The sequence below is a fragment of the Gekko japonicus genome, unplaced genomic scaffold (assembly GCF_001447785.1).
Source record: "Gekko japonicus isolate JY-2015 unplaced genomic scaffold, Gekko_japonicus_V1.1 scaffold1540, whole genome shotgun sequence".
Taxonomy (NCBI): Eukaryota; Metazoa; Chordata; class Lepidosauria; order Squamata; family Gekkonidae; genus Gekko; species Gekko japonicus.
The window spans coordinates 404,946-423,374 of record NW_015169220.1 but is presented as its reverse complement, the minus strand read 5'-3'; the positions used below and the strand labels follow the sequence as shown (position 1 = coordinate 423,374).

Here is an 18,429-nt window from a genome sequence, read left to right as displayed (position 1 = left end):
CCATCTAGTAGTTAACTGCAAGAATAGCATTTTAATAAGTAAGTGCTGGTTGTTTATTTCCTTTGAAGCTTCTGAAACTATCAAGGTGATATGATCCCATAAGGTGTCATTTGATAGCACACACATACCCCTTAACCCAACTTCCTGCAGAGTTTCCCTCCTTCTTTCTTTCATATTGTCCTTTCCTTACCTAACTCCACCCAAAACCACCCAACCCTATCCCACCTGTTTAATTACCTATAACATATTAATGTTGTATGAGTAATATGAAACCATAAGTAATGGAAAATATTGGGCTTTGTAATATTCATCTTGACACTTTATTTCATAATATCTGGCTGGAATCAGAGATATGTTTTAACAGTTTCTCTCAGGGTGGATTAATTTTTTAACAGCCCATTCACATGGTGATAATCTCATGGTCCCTGTCTTGCTGCTTGAAACAGAGGTTGGCATGGTGGCCAGGAGTCCCTTCTGTCATTGGCATCTGATTCACCTGGTCTCTCCTAATCTAGCCTCAGCCAATTTGGTAACACTAATCCATGTTTATGTAACCTCTTGTTTGGATTACTGCAATGCACTCTAGGTGGGGATGCCCTTGAAAACAACCTGGAAACTAGAATGGGTCTGGAATGCGGGAACCCAACCATTGTCGAGGCTAGTCACTGGGAAAAGCAGGTTGCTTACCAGTAACTGGTGATCTTCGAGTGGTCATCTGTGCATTCACACCAATGGGATTCAGTGCGCACGCACTGGATCGATCGGGGCTGTAGCAAGCTCTTTTAATGGATTTTCGCGCCCAGCCCCCAGGGCATGTGCAGGAACCCCACCGCACATGCCCAGAGGGAGTGGGCGCGGACATCCTGCCAGTTCCTACAAACCGCCGCAAATCAACCCCTATTAAAAATGTAGAAGCTGACAGCAGCGGGGAAGGAGGGCGGGTGGTGTGAATGCACAGATGACCACTCGAAAAACACCAGTTACTGGTAAGCAACCTGCTTATCTTCATCCTGGTCTCTGTGCTTCACACCCATGGGAGATTAGCGAGCAGTAGCCTACCTGGGGGAGGGTGCTGGCAGGTCTTTTACTGCGTAGCCGAAGACAGAATTAGATGTCCCAAGTTGTTACTGGTGTTGGTACGGATGTCTAGGGCGTAGTGCCTAATGAAGGCGTTAGGCGTGGCCCATGTAGCGGCTTTGCAAATGTCTTGCAGTGGCACTCCCTGGAGGAAGGCAGTGGAAGTGGCGACAGCCCTGGTAGAATGAGCCCTGATAGGGCCAGGTAATGGCTGTTTGGCAAGTAGGTAACATAGATGGATTAGACCTACAATCCACTTTGACAGGCACTGGGCCATGATGCGAGTGCCCAGGCATGGTGAAGCGTAAGAGACGAATAGTTGTGAGTCTCGTCTATTTGCGCGAGTTCTGGTGAGATAGAACAAGAGAGCCCGCTTCACGTCCAAGGTGTAGAGTAGTTTGTCTTCCGCTGATGTTGGGTTTGGGAAGAAGTCAGGTAGGAAGACCTCTGCCTGCAGGTCAGCAGGAAGGAGATGTCTGGGATGAGGCAGACTCCGTCTGGTAGAAACGATAGGTAAAGAGTATCACGCTGGAAAGCCAATATCTCTCCCACTCGCCTTGCCGAGGTAATTGCAGTTTAAAAGGCCGTTTACCACGCTAGGAATTGAGTTCGCATGTCGCGAGTGGTTCGAAGGGTTTCCTCGTGAGCTGGCGTAGAACCAGAGGAAGGTCCCATGGAGTGACTGGAGATTTGACAGGAGGGTAAAGGTGAAGTAAACCTTTTAAAAACCGTTTGGAAATTGGATGCGCAAACAGAGTACATCCGTCAACAGGAACATGAAAAGTCGACATTGCGGCTAAATAAACTCTTAACAAAGAGTGGGAAAGTCCCAAGTCAACTAAAGATAGAAGGAAATTGAAAACTTTTTCGAGGCCAGCTGAGGTGGCTCAAGGGGCGTCTTTTCCCAGAAAAGCACAGAATTTTCTCCATTTATATTCATAGGACTTCCGAGTAGTAGGCTTCCTGGAATTTAAAAGGACGTTTACTACACGTGAGGAGAAGCCTGCAATGTTATCTGCCATGCCATCAGTTTCAACTGTGGGATGTTGTGATGAAGGATGGGTGAGTCTGAGAGAATGAGTAGGTCCGGGGCCGGGGGGAACTAATGGTATATTCCCCGCGATAGTTCGAGGACCATTGAAAACCAAGGTTGTCTTGGCCACCATGGTGTTATGAGTATACAGTCCGTGTTGTCCTTGAGTATCTTCCGGACCACTCTCAGAAGCAGAGGTAAGGGGGGGAACAGGTAAAGATGCGTCGAGGACCAAGGATAAAGGAGGCCGTCTCCCAGAGACTGCAGGTTGTTGCCTCTCCAACTGCAGAACAGAGGACACTTTTTGTTGATCCTTGTTGCAGAAATGTCAACTCGGGGAGTTCCCCACCTGTGGAAGAGTGGGAGGAGGTATGTTGGGGTTTCATTTGAATTACCTATATCTGTGATTGTACCGACCACAATCTCCAGTTCTGACACAGCATTGTTATGACCTGGATCTTGATTAAATCTCAATAAGCATATCACTGCCAAAGAGTGTTGTTGAGAGTAACTTGACCAGGAGTCTGACAGTAGGCTTTTGAACCTTTACAAAAACTTAGCAAACCTGTTTACCAAGGATGATGCTGAAGGTTGAAAATGCCCAGTGAAGTGACCAATGCCTTCAATACATCACTTTAAATTACGTAAAAATAACTGTTATCTGTCTCAAGCCAAATTTATTTTACCACAGGGAAAATGCTTGTTTTCTTCAATGTAGGATAACTAAGACATACAAGACACTGCATCATGTATAAGCCATTAGTGGGATAACTTCAAATGCAAACTTTGACATTACACTGGGAAACTCTGTTATTAAACATGCTTCATCCTGTCCTGCCACTCTTAAGACTGAAATAACTCAATCCCTGGCCTTTTAAAAGTTTCTCTGCAGAGCTCTCCAAATTTCCTTCCAGCCACTCCCAGTCCAAACCACCCCTGCTGATTTTAAGCAGGCCCTACCAATTTCATGCAACTTCCTGCTGTTGATATGACCTTTAAAAGATGCCAACAATTGATGTGAATTACAAGATAGGTAACTGGGTTCCAGCACTCAATGGGAGCAAAGTATAGTTAAGAAGATCGTATGGGCTGCAGGAAAAAGCTATTATGTATCTGCCTTGCTGGAATCCATTCCTTCATCTTTCTTCAGCCACAGGACCTTCTACCCTCCCATCAACTCTGTAAAGGTGCGTGCATCAACTTTAAATTGTTAGCAAGCTTGTGATCTGATACCAAGATCAACTTTAGCTGCAGCAGCAGTAGTGGTTAGAGTTAGCATGCTTCACACCGGAGTCCCCTTATCTCTGCCTGGCAACATATTGCTTGTAGCAATGCCTGGGATGCTCTGGCCATCACAGATCCATCCACTTGGGGACTCCCAGGACCTTAAGGCACAGCTTCAACTGGCTTCTCCCTCCAAACCCTGGCCTGGGAGTAATAAAGGCTGTGAGCCCCAAATGGTAAAACCCCCATTTACTATTTACCATTAACACCCTATTGAAAGGCATTTGGTTCCACAATCTCTGACTTGTCCATAAGTAGAACATGAGAAATACAGTCTGTGATGGACAGTAAGTGGTTAATACTGTAACCCCATCTGAGAACCTTGAGTGACAGGGGATTCAAATGGAATTCTTTTTTAAAAAAAAAAATTTTACTGGTTTAAAAGAGAAAAAGACAAAAACATAAAAAGCTCATTATCAATTTCTATCCCTTTAACTACCTTATAATTAAACATTTCAGTTTCTATTTTTCTACCTTATAGCAAAGTATAATATTTGCAAGTTTTATCTTAAAATTACATAACTTTTTTTATATTTGACCACATACTAAGTATTCCAACTATAATTTTCTTAGCAATATCTTCATTTCTATCTTAACGTTTAAACTGACATTCTAATTATCCTTTCCACTAATTTCTAAATATGTAAAACTTAATTTCAATACACCCAAATTTAATCAATTATCATCTCATTCACCCTTTAACTGAATATATTTATACTTCTTTAAGATTAAGTAATTTTTTAGTATATATTTCCAGCTGCGGATATACAAACAAATTCATAAAAATCATACAGGGTTGTTGCTACCCTTTCCCCTAATTTTTTTTATATACTACATTTAATAATAGCATATATAAACATAAAAATATAGTTTCAATTACTATAACACTCTATTTGACATTTTCTCCTAAATATAGTTACTATTTAATAAGCAAATATCAGTCAGTTATCATAACAAAGCCATTTTCTAACCTAATCTTCCTTACTTTTTAAACCATTGAGTTTCCATTAAAACTTAATCTCATAAATGTCTTAAAACATAAAAGATGCACAAGTATATTTATACCATCTAGCTTCTACGAAATTTACTTATAAAATTTTTAAACTTGGCTTAACCTGTATAGATTTACTTTAATATCAAAAACATCATCCATATTAGCTGGCTTGGGTCAAAGTCCACATAAGATAGATCCCTTTCCAGGTTTATTTATAAAGATTTAAGTCTCTTTTTCCCCCCTCTTCTGAAACCTTCTTTTCATAAATGCTGTAAATCTATGCCTTTTATTTTTGTAAGTGAACAGGCATATTTGTAGCAGGTGCCATCTGTGTCCAATTCTTAAGTAAGTTGGAGATTCCATATATTCTTCTATGCCTTCTTTTTGCAGTATTTTTTCCTTCTCCTCTTTGGTGGTTTCTCTCATTATTTGTCTTTTAATGAGCTTGTTGGTGCTCTCTACATAAACTTTTTCTTCTTCTTTTGATGTAAAAGTCATTCCATGGAATAAATTCTCTTGCCCAGGATTTTGATCAGTATCTTGAAGGGTTGAAGGCTGTAGCTCCTTTGTTTCAGTTTTCATTTGTGGAGGCTCATTTTCACTTTTATTAAATATCACTTCACAAGCCTCCTGGACCGCCGTGACAACCGAGTAAAAAATTAAAAATTTAAATTCCTCCAATGACATTTGGGTTAAATTAGTGGCTTTAAGACTCTCTTCCATGGCTTGTATGCTCATTTTAATGTAATAACAGAAGCCAGCTCAGTCCGGTAAACCACCAATCTCCGGAGTTAACTTTCAATATTTCTCAGTTGTAACCATAAGCAAGCATGTTTACCGTCCTAGAATAATTCAACAAAAGGCAGCTGCTTTACTGTTACAGTGGAGTCTGCACAGAGTGGATTTCCAAACTCCAACAAGAAAGCTGATGTTATGGGAAACTGTTAATCTGTTTTTCTTTAATAAATCTGTGTATAAATCCAATAAGTGCCAAGAATTTACTTGTTTAAGTTTATATCCAAATCAAAATGGTATTAGAAGCTCAAACAACATTCTCTTATTGCCCCAAGTTTTAATGCAGCGATTCTTTGTTGCTTTTGTTGACTCATAGTAGCTGCTCCGTGGGAAGAGGGGGGGGGTTCCACCCTTCTTTCCCCTCCCCTTTCTTTTAAGTTTAAAGGGGCATCTCCAAACAGTCATTAAATTCTTCAGTGTTACATTAATGAGTACTCACGGTAGACATCTTTATCAATCTTGAGGATAAGGTTCACTCTCTTTAAATTCGGCCAATCATGTCTTGTCACTCAATGGCTGCCAAAAAGTGATCTCTCTTGGGTCTTTGCTTCGGGACAGTAGGAGATCTTCTTGCGCACTGCTGTGCACGCACGTTCCTAAAACAAGTCCCCTGCAATGAGCCCCCCTACAGGAAGGCTCATTGGGAACCAGACACCCTGGACCCACAACTTAAGACCCGGAGGTTCAGCGTCTCCCTGGGAGCTCCCCGGGAGACGTCTGATGGTGATGCGCCACAGACCAGTTCTCTCTTGATTCAAATGGAATTCTTCAGTTGAGAGATTCAGTTAGGAGTGGCAGTTGAGGGTTGACCGTTAACAAGACCACTGGTCCTTTCCACATTTGCCTGCCACTCCAGATTTTCTCAGTGCTCGAGTTGAGACAATTAAAGTCCATGGCAAAACAGCATCCAAGGCTGATTCTGCATTGGCTTTCCTCCGTTGTTTTATGAAACCCACACTGGAACAGAAATTCCCCTCTGCATTGCACGCTGCTTTCACTTCCATTGATCATCGGATTTTATGGTACCCTCCATGATGCTTTCACTTTCTTTGATCATTGGATTTTATGGTACCTTCTGCATAGATCTATGGCCATTTTATGGCCATTCAGGGGTGACTTTGCAGTCAGTTGAACTCGATTTTAGTGCAGAAGGGGGGAAAACCTGGATTAAAAAGAAAGTTGAATCCTTGAGTTTTAAAGACTTGTCTGAATAACAGAAACACTTGTTTGTGACAAATTATCTGGTGTTTTATTTTTATACAAAGTTACCTCATTCCTGTTGCCTACCTCGTAATTCCTAAACTTGATTCCTATTTGACCATTTCCCCTCAAAGTGAAATAAAACAGTTTGTTAGTTTTGATTTACCACCGGCCTCTCATGTGCCATTATAAATCAAGAACAAAAGAAAGATTTTAGGGGCTTCCGGTTTGGCTCCCGCGAATGGCGGACACATCCTCGGGTCGCTCCCGAGGGCGTCTCGCCCGCCCGCGGTGGAGGAGGGAATCCGCGCGAGCGGAGACCCAAACGAGACCCTCATGAGAGGGGCTCGGATCCGGGGCGCGTTAGGGCACACTAGGGGGGAGCCTCTTTTTCGGCCGAGCGGTCGGAAATCGAGACTCTCGCCATGCCCTGCCCCAATGAACCTTGCTGCGTGAGCGACCCCGCACGGGGTTTAACGGAGCCACCAGACGTCACCGAGTGATAAAGCGAACAACCGATGAAATGAAAAAAGAAAAGATCGGCCAAACTGTGAGTTGTCAAATGCGAAGAAAAAGAATTAAGAGTGCTCCCCCCCCCAGCGTAAACCCTCTAACTTCGTTAGCGAGAGAATAAAGGGGGGGGGAATGGACTGTGCGAGTAGTGGTGACTTGTTTTGATGCATTTGGAATAAAGCGAGAAAATTTCTGTTTCTTTGGAGCGCGTTTTAAGAACTTTATTAAAAGTAAACACAAATAATAAGATGTCGGAGCTGGGCTAAAAGACAAGCGGAGAAGAAGGGAGGAACTTCCGGTCTGGGCGTTTGCTTTTTCGTGAGAACTGGCTGATTAATGTTTGGAATGTTTATGGCTGTGATTCTGGCGGGGAACTGTGAGAAAAGCTGAATTGTGACAGCGAGAAAGTGCCTTACAAGCGCTTCTAAAAGTCAACAATTGCGGAGGAAGATCCAGCGAAGAGAATGGCAGCGTTTAAAAGTGAAACTGGAATAAAAAAAAAAGAATATCCATTCTCAGAGCTAGAGATCTTTTGAAAGGGCATGAAAGAGCATGAAAGAGTGAAGATTTACAGTATATGAAATGGAAGCGTTAACAGCGACCCGGAGGAGGACTGGAAAAGCCGGAGAGAGGGAAACAGAAGAAACCCCTCCATGAAATTGGGAATTTAAAAGAAGCCAGCACGCGAAGGAGCGGTTCTGAATGCGCCTTGAGGAAACTTTAACTAACAGAGCATCGAATGAACACTACTAATACACTAACATAGATAACACCTTTAACAGGTTTGAAGAAAGAAGTTTGACTGCACACAGAAGAAGCCTAAGAAGATAATTTGGACATTACTAACAGATTAATTTACAAGTTAATATATCACTCAGCTTTCTCTTTCTCCCACTATATACCCTCCTTATTTTTCTACTTAAGTGAAATACCTCTCCTTTTTAGGAGAGTAAATAAAGCCTTTATTTAAAAAAAAAAAGAACAAAAGAAAGATTTTAGTCTCTTTTCTCAGTTCATTAGGCAATATACATGCAAATTGATTGAGAAGTGCTAAAGGTAGTACTCTCTGAAGGACAAAGCTGAAGATCAGAAATTGCTGATAGCTAAATTCTTCATTGACTGCGCTGAAATCAGCACCCTAGTACAGAGCTGCCCCAATTCATCTTGCCAGGAGAAAAGGAGAACTTCTCCCAGGGCAATGAAAAAGGCTTGAAGACTCATCCAGCATCTTCACAGGAAGAGTTTCTGCTATTGAAAGAAGGCCTTCTTGACATCTGGGACTCTACTCCAGGCTTAGCCTCAAGATGAACACACAGTGTTGTCTGTGCCTTCTACAAAGTGGACTGTGAGTAGAAGACAATGGTTAGAGAACCAGTATAGATATCTTTGGGAATGTTTTTCACAGTTGCTTTCTGTTGTATTTAAATAAATTGAATTTACATTTTGAGTTTATGAACATTACCCTAGACTTTGAACCTGGCCCTTGGGACTCAAGGGGTTACATGTGGTTAGGAAGGAGATTTGGAAATCATGTTTGATGTCTCAACTTATTCGAGATGTTTAAAACATGACTAGTACCAGCAGGAAGAAGCTGGGATATAAACCCAGTTTTGATTAGAACAGCTAACATTCTTAGAAATCTTTGAAGCTTCATTATATGAGAAATTGCAGATTGTAGAAGCTTGTAGGATGCAGAACCCTTTGAAGTTACCTTTTATTTGAAACTCTACATTTGCTGCTCCCTGCACTGAATTACAAGAAAGCATGAAGTACAGTGTACATGCAAAAGAATATTCTTCCCTAAACTTTTGAAAGTTCCCTACTTAATCTAGATTTCCCCCCCTCTGATTTTTCTTGAACTTCTTATTTTCAAACTATAATATTCAGCAATTATAGATTTTATAAAGGAAAATAAGATTTTGCTTTATACTGGATACACAGGAACTTACAGAGGTTTAATGTGTGTTCTATAGCTGCTTTATGCAGGCTTTTATGTTGATTTGTTTCGTTTAAAAAATTACTGAGTATTTTATTGTGGTTGTTTTATCTTAGTATGTCATTTGGAATAATTCATTATAGACAGGTGATGGGCAAATAAGAAAATAAATAACTCAATTTCCCTCACAAAGGTATCTTAACTGTTCTGATATTTTCACAACATGGAAGGAGCTCCTTGGAGAGGAAGAGATCCCAGGGAAGACATGATCACAAACTTGGCTCTTGAATCAGCCAGACTGACTCCTTCTATACCACAGCAGCCATGAAAGACTGCTAACTGCCTGTAAGAGAGCATCAGGGGAATGAGGGAGACAAGGACGCCATCACACCAGTTCAGTGTTGCGTCTTTTGTCTTTCCCTTCCCCTACGTTCTGATGAGTGCTGACATGGATAGCCTGATCTTATCAGCTCTTGAAGGCTAAGCAGGGTTGGCTGTAGTTTTTGAACGGGAGACTACCAAGGAATACAAGGGTCGCTATGCAGAGGGAGGCAATGGCAACGCATCTCTGAATGTCTCTAGCCTTGAAAACCTCAGGGGGTCACAATAAATTGGCTGCAACATGACAGGGGGAAAATCTGATGAATTAAGTCCTCTCCATGAGGGAAAGGAGTTTCTGGAGAGGAGGGGTATTTCTTGTTTATGATATTGTTTTGTTTTTATTTTTAGTTCAGCATTTCAAAATTCTGCTTTTCAACTTATTTTTTCCTCTCCTCTCCCCACCCTCCACCTTCTCTTCATGTATTCCATAATCTTGTGACTGTAAATTTTAAACTGTAAGGTTTTTTAATGGAATTGTAGTATTTTATGAATGCTGGGAACCACTTTGGATCCCACTTTGGTTAAAATGTGGGATACGGTCTAAAAACAGATATAAAGCTGACATTTCAAAAACAAAAAATTTTAAAAGGTTACTAGGAACTACTAGAAAATGCATAGCTATTTAGGTAAATTTCTGGGTAAAAATTATGACTTTGGGAGACTTCCAGTTTAATGACGACACGCTAGCGGACACATTCCCTGGACCTCCCGGGGAGGTGATCCACGCGCCAGTGGTTCGGAGGGAGGGCGATTATTCACACCTCCCCTGGAGCCTTGGTGAAAGTCTCCTAGCCATGGGGCTTCTGAGAAGTGGCCTCTTTGCCAGCGCAATGCTGGAGAATTGAGGTGCTCCTCCGCCCCGACAGTCCGGCCATTGGGCATCCAAATGGAACTAGAGATGCCGACCGGGACAAGTGTTAGAGATCAGGCGTTGCAAATGTACCTGTGGCGAGGTCTCTGGACCACCAATGAACAGTCGAGTTTAACGCAAACACTAGGATTATGAAAGAAAGCCCCTCGGGATCGGCGATACTAGCAAGCAGGGGAGGGTCTCCTCCCATACACATGAGTAAAGCAGCAATCTCCCAAGGGAGGGCCGAATTATAAGCGTTAAAATCTGTTTTGAAGAGCACACGAGAGCATGAATAAGCGCCCGGCCAAATTGCAGAGACTTTAGCAAAACTTTTAAGAAGAAGAAGAGATTGGATTTATACTCCGCCCTTCACTTGGAGTCTCAGAGCGGCTTACAAACTCCTTTCCCTTCCCCTCCCCACAACAGACACCCTGTGAGGTGGGTGGGGCTGAGAGAACTCAGACACAAACTGCTCTTTTTCAAGGACAGCTGTGCCAGAGCTTGTGACTGACCCAAGGTCACATCTGTAGGTGCAAGTGGAGGAGTGGGGAATCAAACCCGGTTCTCCCAGATTAGAGTCTGCACACTTAACCACTACACCAAACAATCCATAAAAAGGGTGCTGAGAAAAGCGGAGAAAGAACGGCAGGCGAAAATGAAACTGGCTGGAAGCACGAGCCCCCGACCGGAAGATACCACAGAGTTTTCTAAGCTGCTAGCGGACTCTTTGCACCCTCTACTGGATCAGATGACGAATATCAATCAACAGCTGACAACATTAAACGAGAACTTTGCAGCTCAGCAGCTCCGACTGTATGAAACTACCAAAAAGATGGAGCAAACAGCTGAGAAGATGAAGGAAATGGATGCCAAAGCCAAAAAGGTTAATAAAAGGGTGCAGTTACTGGAAAAGAAGCAAGTTTCTGACAAATCTCAGCTTATGCAACTACAAATGGAAAAAGCCAACCTAGTTCTCGGGTTCCAAGGTGTCTTTTGAGTGATGCACTTGCCCCAACTGCAGATTTAAAAGTGGACTACCTTATAAGTGAAATGGATATGGCTTATAGAGCCTACTCTGTATACATCCATACATTGCCTGGGGAAATAGTGGTAAGATTCTCAAAGAGACATGTGCGGGATCAAATATTGAAAGCAACATCAGGAGCACCCTTAAAAATTGGAGACACCACCATCAGAATTCTAAAAGATATTCCTTTTGAAATAATAAAAAAGAGACAGAAATATAAGGATTTCTTTCTGCACTGAGAACTTCAGCCCCCCAGAAAAAAAAACTGCCCCACAATCCACAAAATCCTGGCTACGGACCTGGGTACTGGTAAATATCAGTCGGCACCAGGGTGCCCACAGGCACCACACTGGGGATCCCTGCATTATACTGTTTCCATAATATTCTCTAGAATCAGGTGTCTATGTACACACACAAAAATAGAAACAAAAACCACAAAAACCTCAGATGTGGAGCAACAACAACTAAATAGCAGCACAATCGATAAAGTGGGACACATTCAAATGCACATGGCAGAGATAGAATAGAGAAGAAGAGATTGGATTCACTACTCAAAGGAGTCTCAGCATGGCTTACAAACTCCTTTCCCTTCCCCTCCCCACACCAGACACTCTGTGAGGTAGGTGGGGCTGAGAGAACTCAGACACAAACTGCTCTTTTTTCAAGGACAGCTGTGCCAGAGCTTGTGACTGACCCAAGGTCACATCAGCAGGTGCAAGTGGAGGAGTGGGGAATCAAACCCGGTTCTCCCAGATTAGAGTCCACACACTTAACCACTACACCAAATGGGCTCTCAGGGAGCCAGAGATGAACCCTCCGGCCATTTAGCCAATAGGGAGATGAACCTTCCTGCATCTGTGCTTTTCTTCAATTTTGAAGTGTGCCTAGAAGATAATATATCTTCTAGGCACAGGTTTCAAGGATAGCAATGTGACTTTAAAACAAAGAGCAAGTCAGGAGAGAAGGTTCAGCACATACCATTCTTGCAAATCTATAAGAACATAAGAGAAGCCAATGTTAGATCAGGCCAGTGGCCCATCCAGTCCAACACTCTGTCACACAGTGGCCAAAAATACCAGGTACCATCAGGAGGTCCAGCAGTGGGGCCAGGACACTAGAAGCCCTCCCACTGTTGCCCCCCCCCCAAGCACCAAGAATACAGAGCATCACTTGCCCCAGACTGAGAGTTCCTATCTATGCCTTGTGGCTAATAGCCACTGAGGGACTTCTGCTCCATATACTTACGGTATCTAATTCCCTCTTGAACCCTTCATGCTTGTAGCTGCCGCCACCACCTGTGGCAGTGAATTCCATGTGTTAATCACTTTGGGTTTTCTTTTTTAAAAAATTCTTGCTTTTCTTTAAAATCTCTTCAGTGTTTAAAACACATGATTGGATGAAATAATCCAATGACCCTGCAAATGAGGATGGTATTACCCTACTGCTGTAAATCATGGGTAGAAGATAATGCCTAGAAGATAATGGTTTAACAGTCAAACCACATGTTACATTTGTCATGTGTTCTCTACAGTGACTGCCAACCATATGCAAGTTGCCAGAAGAATTTCCTCTAAAAGTGCCACAGGGTCCCCCAATTCTAGTCATGAAGCAGCGTGGGGAGAGGTGGGACTCTTGTCCTCCTCAGCTCCATTCACGTAATCAAAAATGGAAGGAGGCATTATCTGCCCCGTCTGCCAGTGGCTGTGGGGAACACGTCACATCTAGTTCAACCCTACGCTCAGAGCTGAATTAATATGAACCAGAAACTTCACAGCACATAACTTGTTACCTGGCACTACTGCACATTATCCAGGCTCACCAAATTATTCACTTATTATTATACTATTCACTATAAGTTTATTCAGTATAAGTTTATTTATTCACTTATTGAGTATCTTGAATTTTTCTTTATCAGAGGACTGTATCTACTACCTAAAATTAAAGGGAGACCCACATGTATAATCAACTCTTTCAGCTTTTATTTGGAAGAAAAAATTACCCCCAACTTAAAAACTGCCATCTTACATTTCAGAATACAAATCTGAAAAAGCTATAAAAACTAAGGTAAGTCTTCAGCCTAGTAGACAGCCCCTTATTGCTGTAATTTTAACCCACGTCCCCTTCAAACTTTGCATTTTGGTCATTTGGTTTTAAGAATTCAAAAGGGTTTGAATACTGTTTACACACTAATAAATGCTCCATAATGTAAGCATGATTATACAACAGGAACAACCATGGTCTTTTCACTCAATCTATATTAAGTTACACTCCTTGAGAAATAAACATTTACGATAAATACAGTTCAGCTGGAAACTATTAACAGCAGCATTAAAGTGCTATCACAAAACTCCATGAAAAATTAGATGGCATATGTAAACCAAACCAATCCTTTACTTGCACATAAGGGTCCGCCCCAGTATATTACTTTACAGCATTGTTCCATACATATAGTTCTATGTGGCTGCATTCTTCTCCCATACGGAACCCAAAAGATTTTCTATTTATTGTTAAAGAAAATTAGAGTGATACAAATATCCTGTTTGAAAGTCTCGATAGCAACTGAAGCACCTGAGTTAAGTCTTTACAAACATGGTTTTGCAAGAAAGATTCAATGAATATATCCACAACTTTGTATGAATCTAAACACTTTCTTACAAAATGTGTTATTAGAAATATACCAGATGAACATATAACCATACAATAGCAAAAGCCTTAAGCCCCATTAATATGATTTTTGATTAAAAATAGAAGGCAATTAAGATGTACTCAAAAGTTGCAATAAGAAAAGCTTTCACAGTATAATACTGAGACTGTCACAAAGTTAAGAAAATACTGATATCAAAGGTACAAACAATCACAATGTTCATAGACAAAAATTACTATACAAGGAAATTTTGTAAAACCAAAAGAAAATGCCACCAACACTCAGGACATATTGCATCCTCTGTGTGTGTTCAACTGGTTGCCTCATCTTCAGAGTTTTGCTTGTTTTGTCGACTGTAGAAATCCTTAATAGTCAGTTCTTCTTAGGTATCTGGTCCGTAATTTCCAACTGCTCTCTAGCTTGGGACATTCTTTGTCACTGAACAATTTCAAAATAGTGCAATATTGCCATAATATGCTGAGGCATGAACACATAGCCAGTGTAAAGTGCCATTCCAAGGATGGACACTAACATGGAATCTGAATGACAGTAAAGGAAAACCATTACCACATGTCAACAGTGCACTAAAATTCATAATACAAGACAGTTCTGAAAAGAATGATAAACATGCATCTATTTAGTCAGCCATAGTCAATTGGGGGAGAGGAGGTACATTCTTTCCTTGGCCTGTTTCATTCATTTGCATTCCATATTTTTAGGCAGATGGAATTTTTCCTTGTGAAAAATAAGAAGTGGTGTACATATATGGCATCAACTAGTTAACATTACAACTACTTGATATTGTTTAGATTTGATTTTTCTCAGAGGATCTTCTATAACCACCCATTGTTAAAGGCAAGGCAGGTGGTTACCAGAAACAGTCTATTCTCTATTGACACACCTCATTATGGAACTCCCTTCCTGCTCTCTTTTACCTGATACCTATTTTTGGGCATCAAGTGAAATGCTTTATTTGCTCAGGTCTTAACTTCCACCAAGCCTGTCCCCAGCAACTCCTCCTCCATCCGTGGATATGACAGGGGGTTGGGACAGGACCCTTACTAGGGCTGTTTTGGCCTTCACCCGTTTCCCCCCAAGGCTTGGAAAGCTCAGCAGCAATACTGTTGTAGTTGCCTAGCAACTTCCCAAATGGCCACTGAGAGTGCAAAATGATCTGCCAGCAGTGAGTCATTAAACCCCTAAATGGAGAAAAAAGCAAAACACTTGAGTGGTGAGAGGACCCTCTACTTTTTCTCTTCCCACACCGTCATTTCAGAAGAAATAAAGACTTCTCCTCCAACCCATCCTGCTCTGTTGACCCATATGGGGAAGAACAAGGGCGGGGAGGGGAGTCTGAGGTTTAATACTTGGAGAGAGCTTCTCGGCCTTTTGGCTGAGATCAAGTGTGTGGAGAGAGCAAGTGCCCTCTACAACCCAAATCTGGCTGGGAAACCCTGCCTGCTGCCTGCTGCCTGCTGCTGACCACTAATTCCAAAGAGTGAATGTTTGACAATAGCATTTTAACTAAACTCACCATTTGCTAGGTGATCAGCAACAAATGCCCCTGCTGACTAGAAGAAGAAGAGTTGATTTTATACCCCACTCTTCACTACTCAAAGGAGTCTCAGAGCAGCTTACAATTGCCTTCCCTTCCTCACCCCACAGCAGACACGCTGTGAGGTAGGTGGGGCTGAGAGACTTCTGAGAGGACTGTTGACTGGCCCAAGGTAACCTATCTGGCTTCATGTGGAGGAGCGGAGAATCAAACCTGGTTCTCCAGATTAGAGTCCGCTGCTCTTAACCACTACACCAAGCTGGCTCTGACTAGAACCAGGAGCCCTAGAAGTACACCACATAGTCATGCGGGTGGCAGTTGTGACTATCGCCCTTTCACATGGCCAAATGGTGTACACAAAGTGAAGTAGAGTGGACATGCTGCATCATGATTATTTCTGTAAGTCAGTATCAAAGTAGCATGACATAGTGAGTTGGCACCATTAGTAATTATACCAAATTCATCACTATTAGTAGGTGATGACATTCATGAGTATGCAATGCTGCTGGGGGGGAAATGGAAGATAGACACAGCAAGGACAAAAGAAGCTGATAACGTGCAATATGATTTTTTTACTACTAACACACTGTACTGGGAAACAGGCTGCGCCAGTTTCTTGCTCTCACTTATCAGGGCAATAGGTGACTAAAATTTGCACTCGTATGAACTCTACTGCAAAATAGAGTCATTATTATTATTAATAGGCAACCTTAAAGGTAAAGGTTTCCCTTGCTCGAAAGCCAGTCAAATCTGACTCTAGGGGGCAGTGCTCATCTCAGTTTCCAAGCTGAAGAGCCAGTGCTGTCCAAAGACTTCTCTGTGGTCATGTGGCTGGCATGACTAAACACCGAGGTGCACGGAATGCTGTTAGCTTCCCACCGAAATGGTACCTATTTATCTACTTGCAATTTCTTGCTTTCGAACTGCTAGGCTGGCAGGAGCTGGGGACAGACATGGGAGCTCACTCCATCACGCGGCACTAGGGTCTCGAACTGCCGAACTACCGACCTTCTGGTCTGCAGCTCAGTGTCTTAACCTCTGAGCCACCGCTGCCCCAATAGGCAACCTTGCCCTATGCTTAATGATTTTACATCCTACAGATACAATTCTAGTATAAACATACAATATGCATATTTAAAGGGGTTTCTCCATCGTGGCACCAAAACTTTGGAACTCCCTCCCCATGGAGATTCATCTGTGTTCTTCTATCATTGTTTTTTGCCAGCAGACTTTGTTTCATCAGGCATACCCCAAAAAACAATTATTGACCCTCCTTCTGGTATTATTCATGTGTTTTTAATTGGATTTTGTATTTTAACTGTATTTTAATTGTTTAAATATCTGAAGGTTTTTTTATGTTCACCGCCCTGTGGACCCTGATTGGGTGGAAAGGCAACATAAAAATGTTCTACATAAATAAATAAATAAATAAAAAATAGCCTTGTCAGCTAACCTTGATAGCAGCTCTCTCGGGTCATTATTATTATTACTTCTTACTGTTTTTGCAACCAAAGTAATAAACAGCAAGCTCTCGGGTAATTAATGATTTGACTCCACGAGTACATACACTTTGAGAGGGATTAATTGATAGGCAAGTACACAAGAAGCTGACAAAGTGCAATATATTTTACTACTAATACACTGTACTGGGGAACAGGCTGCACCAGTTTCTTGCTCTCACTCATCAGGGCAGTAAAATTTGTACTCATACGAACATCCTGAAGAGAGGCAGCTGGTTACAAAAACCTTCAAGGACGTGATTCAGGTTGTACCGGGACATGATATTCAGGTTGTACCAAAGTCAACTGATGATGGCAAGCAGAATTTCTATAGGACTATGCTTCAGTAACAGTAACAGTGAAGAATTCTTTCTTCTCCACCATCGCTACATGTGCAGCCTGTCATTTGGAAGAGATGAATGGGATGAACCGTTCCAAGCTGACTGATGCTAACAGAGAATGAATTTTCATCTGCCTGCTATAATGGTAGTCCCTCCCCCCTTATTTTAAAAAAAGAAAGATTTTTCAAGACCTATCTGCTATGATGGGAATACAATTTACCATAAAACAAGAATTAAATTATGAAATAATTTTACCACAAAACAGCTACACACTATGATTCCTTATGGATCATTTCAAGAACTGCCAAGAGAAACAACGGATTCAATAATAATGCCAGAGGCAGAAAAGTAATGTAGTCAGAACAAAGGCAAGTTCTCAGTTCCAATCTACAGTAGTTTTTAGTTTATCTGTAAGATTTTTATCTCTCTTTCGGCAAGTGGCAAGTATAACACTAGGGAAATACCCCCAAAATAATTCAAGTGTAATAATTTAAGGAAAGGTGTGCTCTTGGTAGATCAGATAGAGCACATGGTATGATTACTGTAACACAACAATGTAACAGTAGAAAAGAGTCCAGTAGCACCTTAAAGACTAACAAAAATTGTGGTAGGGTATGAGCTTTTGTGAGCCACTGCTCACTTCTTCAGATACAACAATGTAATGCCCTTTTCGATTCACAGTGGTCCCATCTATCGGACAGCACAGCTACATTTGCTTCAGATGCTAACTCTGGAGAACTTCTTATGCTGCTGCAACTGGCCTTCACATACAGACTTCTAGCCCAACCCAGCAAGAGCAATCTTTTGACATAAGGATCAGCTATGCAAAATGTTGGCCTGGGGTGGGAAACCAACGCTATGCCTAGTACTAGAGTAATGGATACACCCATGAAGAAGTCTGTTTTGTAGAAGTATGGATGAACCAATTTCAAAGTTAAATGCCCCTTAGTTTAACATCCATGGCTTGGATCCTAAGCAGAGCACACAGAAGGGAATTTTCCAATCTCCCCAACTCTTCTCTTGCAGTTTGCAAGTCTGCAGCTGCTCCCAGGGGTTAGTGAATCCTAGGGTAATGATATGAGGACTAAAGTGAAAATCTGCAGTGGAAGAGCGCTAACACCCCCTCCCAAAGAAATAAGTACAAGCAGAAAAGCAGATTAGAGTCTAGGCCTATATTGAAGTAAGCAAACCATAAAGGTTATAAAATAAAGCATAAAGGAATTCTCAATTCTGACAACAAGTTCTTAAAAGACCAAAGAGAAAAGGAATATTCTGTAATGAAAAGCCAGTATTAAGA

At 41.7% G+C, this 18,429-nt stretch overlaps 1 protein-coding gene across 1 annotated transcript in view; it reads right to left on the bottom strand.

Moving 5' to 3' along the window:
• Positions 1 to 13,826: 13,826 nt before the first annotated feature.
• Positions 13,827 to 18,429, bottom strand: part of SPTSSA (serine palmitoyltransferase small subunit A) — a 7,605-nt gene continuing 3,002 nt past the window's right edge. The window contains exon 2 of the mRNA XM_015416400.1: positions 13,827 to 14,276. Within this exon, the coding sequence (XP_015271886.1) occupies positions 14,173 to 14,276 (104 nt within the window). The 3' untranslated portion in view covers positions 13,827 to 14,172. The remainder of the gene's footprint in view (positions 14,277 to 18,429) is intronic.